This window comes from Lampetra planeri, chromosome 39 (genome assembly GCF_965212315.1).
Source record: "Lampetra planeri chromosome 39, kcLamPlan1.2.h2, whole genome shotgun sequence".
Lineage (NCBI taxonomy): Eukaryota > Metazoa > Chordata > Hyperoartia > Petromyzontiformes > Petromyzontidae > Lampetra > Lampetra planeri.
Window position 1 is genome coordinate 9,703,070 of NC_136145.1, and position 16,412 is coordinate 9,719,481.

The 16,412-nt window shown below is 48.2% G+C and overlaps 1 protein-coding gene across 2 annotated transcripts in view; it reads right to left on the minus strand.

The window, feature by feature from the left end:
* CTC1 (CST telomere replication complex component 1) overlaps window positions 1–16,412 on the minus strand; it is a 115,858-nt gene that overhangs the window by 93,033 nt on the left and 6,413 nt on the right. For both annotated transcript variants that reach the window (XM_078612790.1, XM_078612791.1), the window contains exon 2: window positions 16,320–16,386. In XM_078612790.1, coding sequence (XP_078468916.1) covers window positions 16,320–16,370 — 51 coding nt within the window. In that variant the 5' untranslated portion in view covers window positions 16,371–16,386. The remainder of the gene's footprint in view (window positions 1–16,319; window positions 16,387–16,412) is intronic.

A 16,412-nucleotide genomic window follows, 5' to 3' on the forward strand; every position in this document is an offset into this window, starting at 1 on the left:
CCCTACCTCCGCGTGGTGCCGGGCGGAAACGCCGTGGTGGGCAGTGCCGGGCAGTGCCGTGGGGGGAGGGCCAAATTAAATTGGCCTTTCTCCTCATGGCGTTTGTAATCACCCAAGCGGCCATAAGGGGGCTCTGGACGGGTGCGAGGGGCTGATAACCCCTCCACCTTCAATTAATTACCAGAAAACCACGACGGAAAAATGTAATTAATAAGCTTGTGCCGGAGGCCCCAGGGGAACAGGCGTCTATGATGACTCCTGGCCAAACCCCATTTGGCAGAGCCAGGAGACTGAATCTTTACCCTCGGAGCTCCCCCAGAAACAACAAAAAACCACTACGTGTGGCCACGTGGAATGTTCAAACGCTCACTGCGAAGGAGAAACTGCCACTCCTCTGTCGGGAGCTGGACCGGTACCGCCTGGATTTCTGTGGTATTCAGAAGGTCCAGTGGACCGGCTCTGACTCCTGCCATGATGAGGGGTGGACAGTCCTCTTCTCGGGGTATGAGACTGCCAAACAACAGGGAGTGGCTCTTCTTCTGAACAAAAGAATGAAAGGGGCGTGGGAGCATCGCGGTGAGGTGTGGGAAGCTGTAAGCCCCAGGCTACTTTGGACTCGCCTTCCCATCAACCAGAGGCGAGGAGTAGTGGTCGTGGTTACTTCTGCCCCCACTGAAGACGAACATCCCTGGAGGGATGCAGGCAAGGCCGATGAGTCAGATGCCTTCTATGACCTCCTGTCACAGGTGCTAGCTAAAGTGGCCCCACGAGATAGAGTGATCTTGTTGGGTGACTTCAATACCCGAGTTGGTCATGATGCAAGCACCTGGTCTGAAGTGATGGGAAGGCATGGGCCAGATCAGCTCAATAACAACGGCAGGAGGCTGCTAGATTTCTGTGCAGCCCATGGGCTTGTAATTACCACCACACTGTTCCGGCATCGGCACATCCACACAACATCATGGATGCATGCCGGGTCCAAGCAAGAAGATATGCTGGACTACATAGTGACGGAACAGCGGATTCAGGCCCATGTCCTTGACACCAGGACCTACCGTGGAGCAGATCTGCCCACTGACCATCGATTTGTCATCTGTAAGATGCGCCTGCCATTCTTTCACTCCAGTGGTGGGTGTACACCCAGGACCCCATTTAAAACCCTGAGTGGCATGGTCTCAACTAGCAGATGAAAGTTGAAAGCGAAAATTTCATCATCGCTTGTGGCTCGGGTTCGCATCGTCCCCCACTTTTCCTGATGTCGAGGGGAAATGGGCAAGGTTTAGGACTATGGCTCATGCAGCTGCAATGGCTACGTTGGGTACACGATCCAGACCTCCCCAGAGACGCTGGCTGACAGAGGAGGTGTTCAAGCTGGCTGAGAAAAAGCGACAGGCCCACTCTCATCGGCTACAGCATCCCACGTCGGAGAATGAGGAAGCTTACCGCAGCCTTCGCTCGGAGGTTCGGAAAGCCGTGAGGCGCTGCAAAGATGGGTGGTGGTTGCGGGTTGCTGAGGAGATTGAGTCTGCCTCAATGGCCCGCGATCACCAATCGCTCTTTCATGTGGTATAGAGCACACACCTATTACCATCATTAGGGGAAAGAACAGTGATCCAATCTCTGATCCCTGGAACAGATTGCACATTTGCTGAGCATTTCTCCCTCAGCCAGACAAACGTGGGACAAAGTGGGGATGTGACCCTGCTGAGGCTGCAGTGCCGAGAAGTCACCCTCTGTGAGTGGCTGTCTGAGGTGCTATCTGTTGAGGAAGTACTGAAGGCCATCCAGAGTCTGAGACCAGGAAAGGCACCGGGCAGAGATGATCTCCCAAGCGAAATGCTGAAGGAGGGTGGCGTTTGTGCACAGACTGCCCTACATGACATCATAACAACAGTCTGGACCACTGGACGGGTTCCGCAGGATTGGAAGGATGCCCTGGTGGTCCCCCTCTTTAAGAAGGGGGACCGCACAGACTGTAAAAACTACAGGGGCATGTCACTCCTCAGTGTGCCGGGAAAGGTCCTGGAAAGGATTATTTAACATCGCCTTGCCAGGCACGCCGAGGAGAGGCTTGTGGAGTCCCAATGCGGTTTGAGGAAAGGGCAGTCCTGCACAGATGCCATATTTTCTGTCTGTCTGCTACAGCAGAGATGTAGGGAATTCCAACAAGACCTACATCTCTGCTTTATTGATCTGGTCAAGGTCTATGATACCATCAGTAGGCCTGGGCTCTGGGTTGTTCTTCGTGCTTTTGGAGTCCCTGACACTCTGCTCACGATCATTAAGGACCTTCATGATGGTGAGCGGGCCCGGGTAAAACTACGTGGCCGGGAGTCGGAGCCATTCCCTGTACACCTTGGGGTGTGACAGGAATGTCCTCTGGCTCCAATATTATTTAACATCTATTTCGACCAGGTAGTTTGTGAAGCCTTCAATAGCTGTACCAGAGGAATTTATATCTGGTATAGATATAATGGGAGGCTGATCGATGCCCGGTCAAGAGATGGCTCCCTATTGCTCAACCATATTATCTATGTCGATGATCTGGTAATTGCTGCTCACTCAGAGGAGGAGTTGGAGGCGTTGCTGCTGAACCTGGATCTTGCCACTAAGAGGTGGGGCCTTACCATTAGCACCACCAAAACTAAGCACCCTGCCTGGGTATTTTGTACCATCGGACACTCCACCCCCACAACTCCCAATTGGTGATGGGGCAGTTGTGGAGAGTAGAGAGTTTCCAATACCTGGGCAGTGTGCTCATGATCGGCTCCGGTTTAACAGCAGAGGTCTCACTCCGAATTAGTCGAGCGGCATTATCTTTTCATTGGTTGTGTAACGCTGTGTGGAAGCTACCTGGTCTGTCGCTCCGCACAAAACTTCAGGTTTTCTCGGCCAGTCATTCCCTCCCTTCTCTACGCTTTAGAAGCGTGGACCCCCCCTAATGGAACATCTTCGCTGGTTTGAAACATTTAGGCTGGCCTGCCTACAATCCATCCTGGGTTTAACCAGGCTGGATTGTGTGAGTAGCTCACAAATCCTTGAAAGATCTAGACAAAGTCCCATCGGTGAGCTCCTCCGGCAGGCAAGGCTGCGTTGGCTGGGCCATGTAGCCCGCATGCCCAGCCACCGCATGCCTAAACAGCTTTTGTTCGGCCGGATCGAGGGGGCTAAACGGGCGCAGCACAGGCTAGAGAAGAGAAGGAGTGACGTGGTACAGGAGGATGTGGAGCTGAGTGGACTTGCCGGTGACTGGAACCAGCTGTGTCAAGATCGGCCTCTGTGGAGGAGGCTCGTGAAGGACGCTACTGGGCAGTTGGAGGCAGTCGCCCTCCAACAACAACCAAGGGCGGAGGAGCGACGCTCACAACAACGAGCGGAGCGCCGGGTGCCTAAAGCACAGCAAGTTGGCATAGTAGGGGGCACAGGTGGTGCATCAGTCAGTCATCTCAGTCAGTCGACCTGTGGCATCTGGGTCTGCCCCGTGACCTCCTGCCACTGGGTGTTCGACACTTCACGTGGCCTCAAGGTGCACATAGCCTGGCACAAGCGTCGTGGTGATGTCACCGCCACTTAGTGGCAAATGGCGGTTGTTGTTCTTGTTATTAAACTATTGTTCATTTGATCATGTAAGGCTCACTGAGCTACGTAGCTCTTTTTTAGAAGTGACCTGGCCACAAATGATAGCTCAAAGAAGTGGCTTATCATCATGTGGAAATTGCTAGCAGCCAAATACTCTCAACGCGTGATGTTGATTCTAAATGTGGAGGAAAAAACCGGAGGATCCGGAGAAAAATCCACGCCACTGCAGGGAGAGAGACACACAAACTCCGAATATACAGCGTCAGGGTCGGGATTGAACCAAGGACTTCCTGCATACCAGGTGAGGTAGTTAACATATTGCCACCGCAGCAATAATGACCATTATGATGGGTTCGTTCTTGTCATTTAAAATATTTGATTAAACAAAGAGCCCGTACACGCACGCAGTGTGCACAGCGATGGCAGCGAAAGGGTGCCAAAGGCGTCACCCAAAGCTATTATGCCATATTAAGCAGTATGGGATTTGATTGCCTTGAAATGTTTATTCAGATTTGGCCGAATTAATTTGCCAAATTAGTCCCAGCTTGCATTGAAATATAAACATTCAACGTGTTGGCCAAATCATCACGTGCACAAACTCAATAAGCGAGCGATGAATCGTAATGCTGGCCGCGAACACCGTACAACGTGTTGCGGCCGCTCTGTGCATCATCACAGTACGCGCGAGTGGTAATTGTTGCGAACACAATTTACATTGTGACCACAGTATCCTATTATTTATCCTTTATTTAACCGGAAGATGAAATAAACCCCTTGAGACGCAAGGGAAACTGCAAGGGAATCTTTTGCAAGGGCGAACTGGGTCAAGTAAAACCCGAGAGTACTTTGCGAATAAATATACTCTATAAAAAATGAGAACAGACTTTACCCTTTCTAACAATAAAACAGGAGATGTTAAGATGTTCAAACACCAAACAGACACCTTTTTTGCAAGGAATCAAGTCTGCATTAACCGCACGTACCGTGTGGTGAACATGCAATCGAGCATGCTCTTATAATATAATAGATGGCATTGTCTTTGAAACTGATTGGCCTACAGCAGAGACAGCCTTCTTTAGGGCCTAGTCTCACCGTCAGTGTCAGACCAGAGAACAACGCCAAAAAGCGAACAGCACAAAGACAATGCCACGATCAGAGCATTTACAGCTCAGAGTGAGCAGCTACAGAAATGGAACATTTTTGCCGTAATTACCAAGGATAAAATACTGCACTGGAAACGCTTCGCAGCCCCGTATTTTGAGAACACTTAAATTGTCATCAAGGGAGCGTCGGCTAGTACATCATTGTTTGTGTCGACAGTCATCGTTATGCACGCGTGGCTCTTCCACGGAAATGCACAAAGGGGTGCCCCCCGAAGCGCGCATCGCCACCCACGCACCGCCGCGGGAAGCAACGGAGGAGGGCAATTAAGGGGGCGCTCTCCCGCTACGGGAACAGTGCCTGCTGCAGCCACACGACTGAGGCACGCCTACCCGTTAGTGCTAATTAAGCGCGAGGTGAAAATACTGCCACACAGTGCTCTGTTTGCATGTCAGCAAGAGCAGCGGTGCAGCGGTGATCGCGTGGCGGCTCGATTCCCGCTCACGGCCAACGCCGGGTGGCGATTATCTGAACCGGTCCTGGGCCTCCCCGAGGTCGACTCAGCCTCAAATGAGTACCTGATGCGGTGTATAGTAAACATCGCCACTGGGGAGACAAAGTCGGCCGAGCGTGTTGCTGGCATCCCACCCCCTCGTGTGCCGTATCGGCCGTCATAGGTGCTCGCTAACAGCATTTTGCCCAAGTCCGTTACAGGCTACACGGGGGAGTCTGTCTTGTTTTTTCGTGTCAGCAAGAGGTGCGTGCATGCAAGGTGCATACTTGCGTGTGTGCACGTAGGCAATGCGTGTATGTACTTGTAAACTCTTCTTTGCCTTGTTATGGATGTCTGTGTACATGGCATGCATTAAAAAGTAATTCTCTCTTCATAGCAGCTCTGTTCAAATCCAATTTACATAATTACAAAAGTGCCTCTTTGACCCTCACCAACTCCTACCTTTACGCATAATCACAAAATATAAATGAAAAGGATAATTAAATAAGACATCCCATTTTCGTGTACATTCCCCCCCCTCAACACGAATTAAATACTTACGTTAAATTAATTAGCAAATTGGCCTTTCGTGTGCGTAAGATAACCAAAATTGGGTAAAATTGGTCAGAAAGAGAAAAAATGATCCAAAAGTTGCAAAGTGCACAACTGAATTTCAATTTGGCTAAACTGAGAACATGACAACACATGCTGTGGGTCCACAATCCAATTAGGCCTCGGGTTGTGTGACATGTGGCTAACACGATTTAATCTGTTCCTTTCTGGATTCAACTTGCAACTTTGTTTCAGGAGCCAGTTGAGGTGGTTCGGGCACCTGGTAAGGAAGCCCCCCCCGGGAGACTCCCCCTGGGACTCTACCGGGCAGCAGCAGCAGCAACGTCCCACTGGGCGAAGACCCCGGGGCCGGCCCAGGACCACGCTGCTGCTGCTGCTGGCGGGACGACGTCGCTCGGCTGGCCTGGGAACGCCTGGGAATTCCCCAGAAAGTGCTATAGTCTGTGTATAGTAGTGTAGTGTATCGTGTAGTAGTGTATATTCATGCATAGTAGTGTATAGTGTAGTAGTGTATATTAATGCATAGTAGTGTATAGTGTAGTATAGTAGTGTATTGTATATTAATGCATACTAGTGTATAGTATAGCAGTGTATATTAATGCATAGTAGTGTATAGTGTAGTAAAGTAGTGTATAGTGTAGTAGTGTATATTAATGCATAGTAGTGTATAGTGTCGTAGTGTAATGTATAGTAGTGTAATGCTGGATTCCGTCGTCTGGGAGAGGGAGGTGTGGATCGCCCTACTCAACATGCGGCCGCCGCGACCTTCACCAGGACAAGCAGGCTGAGAAACGAACAACAAACTTTGTTTCAACTCGAGGGTGAAACATTTGCGGTGTGGGAACACAGATTTACAAATCGAACGTGGCAACTCAATAAAATTGCTCAATATGTACAGTTGAAGGAGTTGGGGAGGGCGGAACACCACAAATCGGAAATCTGGAATATTCACGAGGGTTGGCGGATCACCGCACAAATGTCAAGAAACTCCCTCCCCGTGGGCGAAGAGGAGGTGCCGTACCCCTGGCTCGCCAGGAGAAGGCGTCACAGCGAGTGGACTAATCGCCAACTGCTTCCGTCTGTACGGGGACAGAGCGCTGACCCCGCGCAAGCGTGTGGGTTTTCTCCGGGTGCTCTGGTTTCCTCCCCCCATACTGCATAAACACTCATCGCTAATTGGTTTAAAATATTCTTAAAAATAAAAAAAACCCAATGCAGGACCCTCCTGATATAATACGAGTCATTTGACTCGTTGTGAATTCACTGGATAAATAAGTAAATTATATATGTATTTTTAAAAAATGTGAATTATTATTCAGGAGAGCAAACACGTCAGTCAACTGAGAGCACATCTGGAAAGGAGACAAGTGGATTAAGCATTTGTATTTACAGTGTGGTAGCTGAGAATACAAAGCCAGTAAAGAGGATTATAAATAAGCATGGTACAAAGAATTGATTATGTATGTATTATGCAGAACTTCTTTCGCACCGTACGTAGCCAACCGTGCTAATCTCGACGCCATAACGCACATATCAAATTGTCCGTTGAAGAAACACTTAATTTTTTTAATTCACGCAAGCTTCGTCCAACGAATGGTCAGAGCAACATGTCTCAAATTACATTTCGGGTAACAGAATACGAATAACACAGTACAATTCCACATATCTCAATTCTGTTAGACCTCCTCAAACCTCCGCCTACACACCTCTGGAATCCGCTTCATCATCCTCACCCCAGCTGCTGGCGAGACTCTGACCCGCGCGCCTGCACCACATCGCAACTCGTCTCTTGCTCAACCGTCGTTCTCATCTTCAAGCTCAAAGCAACACAGAATTCCACCGCCAGAGTTTTTTGCACCTCGATTCGTGCACGAGACCGCATCGCCCCCCACCCCAGCAGGCCAATCCTTCAACCCTCGTTAAATTGGAGTCTGCGAACAAGTTCAAGATCGCATGCCCACCTCGCCTCATCTCCACTCCGCCCCTTCACGCTCTCTCCTCCAGCAGCCACGTCTATCCGTCACAGCCTCCAGTCAGCCACTGCTCTGTGGGAGGTCACTCATTCTCGTCGGCTCGACTGCCAACCCCATGGTCTGGAAATCCCTCTCCGCAGTCATCCGTGCTGTCAACTCCCTTCCCCAAATCAAGTCGACGCTCAAGAGATAAATGTTCCTCCGCCTATGATGGCCTCTTTCTGTCCATAGAATAAATAGTCCCACTGTTTTTGTAACGTTTTGAAATGCAGTTGCATTTTATATGTTGGTATTGTATTCGAACAAATGAGGCAAAAACGATGTTGTTATTTGTTCCACTGAAGAGTGACAAATCATCTCATCCCAAGGACGTGAATTGGTACATGCCTCATAACCAAACCAGAAGTGGATAGATTCACGGCCGATGTAATAACCGTGTTCAACCAGTTGAAGCCGTACACAAACCAACGGAGAGAGAATGGCCGATTATGAGAAAATTATATCCGCAGAGAACATTTGCATTTTACAATAATACCGTTAAGGTGCAAAAGTGCCAATTTCAGTGCATCTGACACCTTGGCATATTTTATACTGAAAATCAGATCGTTCTGTCATTCAGAGAACAGAATATCCTTGGAAAATTCAAAAATGTTCTCCAGTCATTAACTGCATATTACATTGGAGCGGCAGGGCGGCACTGCAGCTAGAACACTTGCGCCTCACGGCAAGAAGGGCCTGGGTTCAATTCACAACTTGGGCACCTTGTGTGAAGTTTGGATGTTCTCCCCCACTGTTTTGCAAGGAGTTGCCACCCAGGTTTCTAGCTTACTCCTCCCACAGCTAAAAACAAAACCCACAATGCAACTGGTATTGCTCAAAACATCCCCAATGCTGAAAAACTGCCTGCGAAGTACTCAATCAAGATTGCACAGCGCAACATCCCTCGCTCACCCCTACTGTGAAAAACTTTAACAGGTAGTAGGGCTTTCACGACCAATATTATCCATAAGAGGTTTTTTGGGTTAGATCGCATAAGTATAGATGCGTCGTTAAACCCGCCATCACCCGACACAGCCAACTAGTAAGGTTTGTCACGTAAACAAAACGTGCCAATTAGTTACTAGTGTGGAGTAGTGTGATGACGTCATGTCATGGGAGCTGTAAGGAGTGATGACGTCATGTCATGGGAGCTGTAAGGTGTGATGACGTCGTGTCATGAGCGCTGTAAGGAGTGATGAGGTCATGTCATGAGCGCTGTAAGGAGTGATGACGTCGTGTCATGAGCGCTGTAAGGAGTGATGACGTGATGTCATGAGCGCTGTAAGGTGTGATCACGTCATGTCATGGGCGCTGTAAGGAGTGATGACGTCATGTCATGGGCGCTGTAAGATGTGATGGCGTCATGTCATGGGCGCTGTAAGGAGTGATGACGTCATGTCATGAGCGCTTTAAGGAGACACCTTCGAGAACAGGGGCGGGTCCGAGTGAAGGGGAGGAGCCGCCCAAGGGGTACTTAAGGGGGACCCGTGACGAAGGGGTCGTTGGATCGGCTGAAGGAGGCCTCTCCCGCTCGTGACCGGACGGTGTTGGATGAACCCCCGTCCTGGCCCGAGTGAGAGAACCCAAGGGATAGCCGAGGTTAGGACGAGTAGAGCTTGGGGGTCCACGGGAAGGACCCAGTAAAGAGAACACCTACCACCCCTAGTGTGAGCCGAGTGTTTAAACCGTGTTGATAAACGGCGAAAGCCCTTACAAGAAGTTCCATCTCCGCGTGGTTCTACGACGCAACACTAGTACAGCACACCGGTGTGTTGGTGAGTAAACCCACAACATTGACAATTCGAGTACGACGTTTCGCCAGTAATTACAACTAGCATCATCAGCCGGACAGCCAACTCTGGTGTGCTGTACTAGTAACTAATTGGCACTTTTTTACGTGACAAATCTTACTAATTGGCTGTGTTGGGTGGTGGCGGGTTTAACGACACAACATTGATATTTACACGATCGAACCCAAAAACCTCTATGACGGATTACGTGAGAAACTTAGCAGGACCCTCTGGAAAAAATGGTGCTTGAGACTTAGAGAGGTGTTCGTGGGTAAACAAGCGCGACAAAATAAATAAATGTAACACAACATCTGACATGCAAAACGATCGTGAACTCCCACTGCATTGACTCATTTGCATCACAGCAAACACATAAAAATGCTGTTTGGCAAAAATTAAGTGATTGCTGATTGTCGTGGAATATTAAAATTTTTCCCAATGGGGGGCCGCCCTCATCCCCCCAGAGCTCCTGACGGGCAAACAAATGTATGGGGGCGGTGTCCACAAATCTGCCTCTGAAGCATTTTACAACAGAGACTAGGGGGGCATGCAAGCACGGCAAACTGAGTGCGCAACGGTCAGAGGAAACACAGTCAGAGATTAAGGAGCGGATCCACGTAGAGTGGAACGGCACGCGTGATCCCGCATCGGGCCCAACGGGGCTCACGACATCGGCGTCACGCGCTTTCGTCGCTCGCAGGCTCACATTGGGCTAAACGCGGAAGAGCGCTGGACTCGTAGGGGAACGCTGGGTCAGTAGGCAACACTGCGCTCACAGACCACAGGCTTGCATGGGGTCCATATACTGACTTTCTTTGAACAGAGTTGTGTGGAACCAAAAGACTTATAATGCAGCAATAGCTTTACATGGGGCCTCTAGACCCACAACACATTATAAAAACGATATATATATTGGACTTAATATGGGACTTACATTGGGCCCACAAATTGACCCAATAGACTTAGATTAACATTTAGGGCCACAGAAGAACACCATGCCTAGAGCTTTACACTGGGCCCCAAGGAATTACAATGAGCCCATGACCTGACATTCGGGTTCACAGACGTATACTGGGGCTGTCGACTAACATTTGACAAACTGGATTACATTGGTTCCAGAGATTTAACACAGCACCTGACCAACCCTAACTTGATAAATGCCACCATGCCAATGGCTGCAGTAAATTACACAGTCATACGTGGTCTTTGTATCTGGTTTTTCGTATGACAGAGCTGCTTAGCTCAATGGGCCTTGCCAGCTGCCTCTGAGTGGCCTTCATCCAGCAGTGGATCGATAAAGAGCAGCACGTTATTTAATCATGAGTATAAGTCCAATATGTTTTAAGCGGTACAAAATGATAAGTAAAACTGACAAAAAATTCACACCCAGAATGCCACGTGGCCGATAGAATGTGTAAAAAGATTATACATTTTTACATGGAGAGCCAGACATGGCCAGGGGACATAGTGTTTTATGTAAGCTCAAAGTTCACTTTGTGGATAATTCTGATATTTATGCCAGATTGTAGAAATGCGTCGAGTTAAATTTTAAGTATAAATGTATTAATGTTATGAATAAATGAATGGCTGTAAGGCATTATTAATCAGCATCAAAATAATAAAGAATTCTAACTTGGAGATAGTACATTATTTATTAAAAACCACTGCATCGCCAATGTCATAATTTATATCAATTACTATTCACATGTGTCCACTTGACCATGAGAGTCCACAATACTCATAAGCAGAAGGGCACCTAGAAATTAGCTGAACAGGTAAGGCCCACTGAGCTATGCATCTCTTTTTGAGAAGCGACCTGGCCACAAATGATAGCCCAACGAAGTGGCTTAATCGTCGTGTGGAAATTTATAGCAGCCAAATACTCTAAACGCGTGTTTATAAATGTGGAGGGACAAACCGGAGGACTCCGAGGTAAATCCACCCGAGCACGGGGGGAACACGCAAACTAAGGCGTCAGGGTCGGGATCGAACCAACGACCTCTTGCATACCAGGTCACATCCCGCCACCGTGGCACCCCTAAATAATATAACAACGAACACAGAACCGGGGTCTTGACACATGCATCACCACAACGCTGCTTTGCACGTCGCACTACCGTCCGTGGTGCTTCAACTCCCATGTAATGACGCCGCTCAAAGCAACCGCCGCGCCAGCGCCGCTCCCCGTAATGCACGGGAACCGGCCGCGCGCGCGCACTTCAAACAAAGTGCTCGTGGCGCCCGGTACGAGTCGGGCGATCCTTCAGACGGGAGCAGAGCCACCCCCATTAAAAGTTGAAGCAATGTCCTCCTTCACAAACGAGCAGAGAAGGATGCGTGCCCTTTTCCCGCGCGCCGTTCTGATATGCTAATTTTTCCCGGGCGTGAAATAACAAGGTGCATTATTAAGCAGCCGGCCTGCCGGAGACCGGCAGCGATTCCCATTACTTGGTAGCCACTCGTTGTTGCACTGAATTGGGAGGGCCCCATGAAAACAAAACAGCCAGCAAATAAATATAACCTTTTTTGAAACACAGATGAGATTCTCAGTCGAGAGGAACTTGACGTTCATTAAAGCGCGCATGCGCGGTTTACCGCTTGCATTCTGTCCTTTCCTAGGTGTCACTCGTACATTTGACGGGACTTGAGTGAATTATGGCACGACTCGCTACAGTGGGGATCAAGGGATTTCGGCTCAAAAGACAATTCTTTGGCAGTCTCACAAACAATACAGGCATGGCTTCTATGCTAATTAAACTCATGTAATATTACAGGAGCTGATAAGCAGATTAGAATGTAATATTTTGTAGAATAATGCAATCGTAAGAGATGACTCCCGTCCGTCTGCACTGTCAGTCTATTGTCTAAAGACGGCATCAAATATCGCCGTCAACAATCAGCATATTGTAAAAGGTCCCCAAGGTAACCGAAAATAATAAATGAAACTCCAGCAAGTTGTGTATTTTTAGCAGTGCGTTGAGTGTAGACTTTTCTTTTTTAAAGAAACATAGGCAGGGACTATTCATCCAACAGTTGTATGTAGGCCACATCCCTGGCATGTCATTTTTTGCATTAAAATTTTAATGATTGAAATGGATTGAAAAGGTCAAACAGAAGACAATTATATGCTGGGGTTAAATGTGAGGAATTTAAATTGTAAAATTTCAGGAATCTCATCTAATCTACCAGGCATCAGAGTTGGGCAGCTCATTAGACTATCCTTGGGCTTAACTTTTTCTGCCACAAAAATGTCACATCACAACTTCAAAGAACGCCTTCACTGCTAGGGCTTGACACACATTTTGTCAAGGTGGCGTTCGGAGTTTTAAGATGTGGGCCCTGAAACCATCACCCTATGCTCCGAGTTGCTCCACTTCAAGAACATTGGCGTCGCTGGCAGACGTTCAAAAAGACTGTAATGTGATGTGGCCTGTGTACTTAACAAATGGGTCTCAAAAAATATTGACACTGCCAGTTCACCATAACCACGACTCAGAATTGATTTTCTTTTTGGGTCAGATCCCATGAGAGCAATGCCAATGTGTCGTACACCTTCCTAAACCCGACACAGCTTCCATACGGAGGATACTTTTATGGAAACGAAAAAATATGGAGAAACGCCACATTAAATACAAATCTGGAAATGCTTTTTTTTAAATATTGTTACCGTTTACTTATTTTCAGTAACGTGTACGACTTGCAGTCTGTGGCACTTTGCTGCAGCTATTGTCCGCTGGCCTAGCCGCCAGTTGGTAAAACATCTGAAAAGTAAATTGGGCTTTGCTCGGGGATATAAGCCTCGTGATTCCGACTTTACATGTGTTAAACTAGTCTTCTCTGGTATTCCTTAAGGGATGCCGGGCTTCAAAGGTAATACCCAACGTAGTTTAAGGAACACATCACAATAAAAAAAATGTACTTCCTGCTGCTCACCTGTGCGGGTGTGCTGATGACGTCACATCGCCTATTTAAAGGCATCATAATTGGAGGATATTTTCACTGGAGGAGTTGAACTGATGATGATGACTGCAATTACCAGTGAAACGTCATACATAACTGTAAAACGTTAAATGGATTGCTCTCCAACATAGCGGTCTGCTAAAGCGATAAAATATTGGCACGTTTGTTCCAAGTGACAACTTCACTTATTCGCTGTGCTGGGTGGAGGAGGGTGTACGACGCACATTGGCACTGTACTCGCGCGACGATCAGACACAAAAAAAACAATTGTGACCTTGGTCGCGAAAGCCGACATGTGGAATTCACCGTTACCAGGAAAGGGATAATAAGCATGAACACCAGGCCTCGAGACCCATGGAAACAAAAAAACCAAGAAGATGACGTGACATACATTGTGGGAAATTCTCATTTACAGAGCACATAAGAAGAGCTGTGTTGACACAAATGTATGAGCATGAAAAGCAACGGAGGTGATAAATCGTCTCCACATTCATTTATTTTTATGCAGTGTATCGCTACGTGAATCTTGGCATTAATGGAATTCCGTTAAGCCTACCATTATGCAGTTCTAGTTACATTATAATACATATTTTCAATTTACATCAGTGTACGTATCCCTCTTTAACTATTGAAAGAGTTGTTTGCTACTGGCTGCCAGTGTAAACATGTTCCAACATCAACTTTACACGGATATACCGCTGTTTGTTCACAGCATGCACTATGAGGTTATTCTGCCCTCTCTTAAGCTCTGAAGTAGGGTCGACCACTGTATAACAACAACTTACATTTATAATGTGCCCATAACACAATCGACTGAGAGTGCAGAAACACAAAGGAGGAAAGACGAGAGGAGCCGAGCAAGGGAAGGAGAGAAAAGACGCGATTAAGGGGTCTGAAAGCACGAACAAGGCAACATTCATGCTTGTGTAGTGACATCGCGGATGTCACTGTGTGGTGCTGGCCCTAGAGGGGCACGGCGTGCGATGTACTCACATCGCGGACATCACGTGTGTAGCGACATCGTGGATGTCACTGGGTAATGCCGTCTCTAGCGAGGCACGGCGTGCGATGTATTACCATCGCGAACACCCCGTAGGTGGGTGTAGTACCAGCCCTAGAGGTGCTCGGTGAGCGCTGGGATAGCGCTCAGTGGCACCACGCGTGGCGTGCAGTGCTGACTCCTACAGGAGGGAGTGTGAGAGTGTCAGCCATGGGATGAGGTTACCCTAGGCCATGGCACTCTGGTTGACCCTGGAAGGCACGTGACCAGTAAGATCTAAACAGGGGCCCCTGGCGGGGGCTAGGGGGTGGTCACGTGTCAGGGTGAGATCCTACGGGAAGGGTCGACAAACCTCGAAGGTGGTCGTGGCCAAGGGCGGGGCCAGCCACGACTCAGCAGCATATAAACCGGGGTCCGCACAGGGACTGGGGTTCAGCGTTGTTGCCGTCATCTGAAGATCTACGATCTACGTTCTACGTCCAAGAGAAGAAGTCACCAACACGTGGACGAGGGCTCCAGCTAGGGTCCTGTCCGTTATAGCTACTCCCAGTAACTAGCGTAGTTAGCCTGGTGGTCCCAAACCATCGGTTATCTGGTGAAGGGGCAGTAACCCCTTTGTGTTACGTGTTGGTGTTAATAAATATGTGTTGCCTTCAAGAAGTACGTCTGCGACTCAGTTGAATCCACTACACTTGTGTTGAGTACACCACACGTTTTACATCACGAATAGTTTCGTCGTTTGTCAATCCAATGCTAGATTAAGGTCTCCCCCACACCGCATTGGTCACGGGGTAGTTTGACCATACTTCACTGTGCTGGTCGGTGTAAAATGAAGACTGGAGATCGTAAAAACGAACGGATCAGATATCGCTCGTCGCTGATGTTATTTAGTTCATGCCTTGGTCTCGACACGCCTGGATTATGGGAATGCCCTCTACGCGCAGAGCTATCCACTTGGTGCAGAGACTCCAGTTAAGTGCAGAATGCAGCTGCCCGGATGATCCGGCGTGGTTGCCGTTTTGAACTCATCATGCCCACCCTCCGCACCAGCTTGCACCAGCTTGCACCAGCTTGCGCCAGCTCCCGGGCCACTTCTGCATCCAATTCAAGGTCGCTGCTCTCCAAACCAACAAAGCACAGTGTAGCTTGGCCCCCTGTCTACACGCAACATCGTATCTCCCTCCAACATCAGGCACATTCTGTACACTCCGCTATTCCACGGGAACGGCGCGAGACTTTCACCGGCCGAGGATTGTACACCCGACGACGCTGGGGGTTGCGGAGTCTTCTCAAGCGCATCTCCAAACATCACGCCGAGTTTCTATCAATTCTGTCTCTCAATTCCGTGGTCTGGGCAAGACACACCGAACTTAGACTTGCCTTCCCATGAAATCTACAATGTAAAATAAAAACTGTCTAATTAATTTTCATTTATTTTATTTCTTTGTATTTACAACTTACCTTTATTATGATCTTCATTGCGCATGGTTGAAACTATATTTTGCCCGCGGTTGCAATTTATTTTGCTCAGTCGGTCTTAGCCGTTGAGGTCGTGACAGGTTTTTGTTCTCATTCCTGTTACTCCATGCCCCGGTACCGTTTCTTTGTAATGCACACTGATGCCCACTTTATTGAGGGCCGATATTGGCACGCAAAATAACGATGGCTTTATTGCCTATAATCTCCCGCAAAAGCAAAGCAGGTTGCATGGCGCACTTCCTCCCGAACCAAAAAACAACTGCTTCTCCCTCAGTATATGATAAGTATTAATATACCACGATGGTTTGTTTAAAATGTCCGATTAAACTTACAGCATTTGTGAGGCTTCTGACTTCCCGTAATTCTCCAATAAAAGCCTCCATTGTTACACCACCTTATCTGAAAAACAAACAAGAGGGTACACA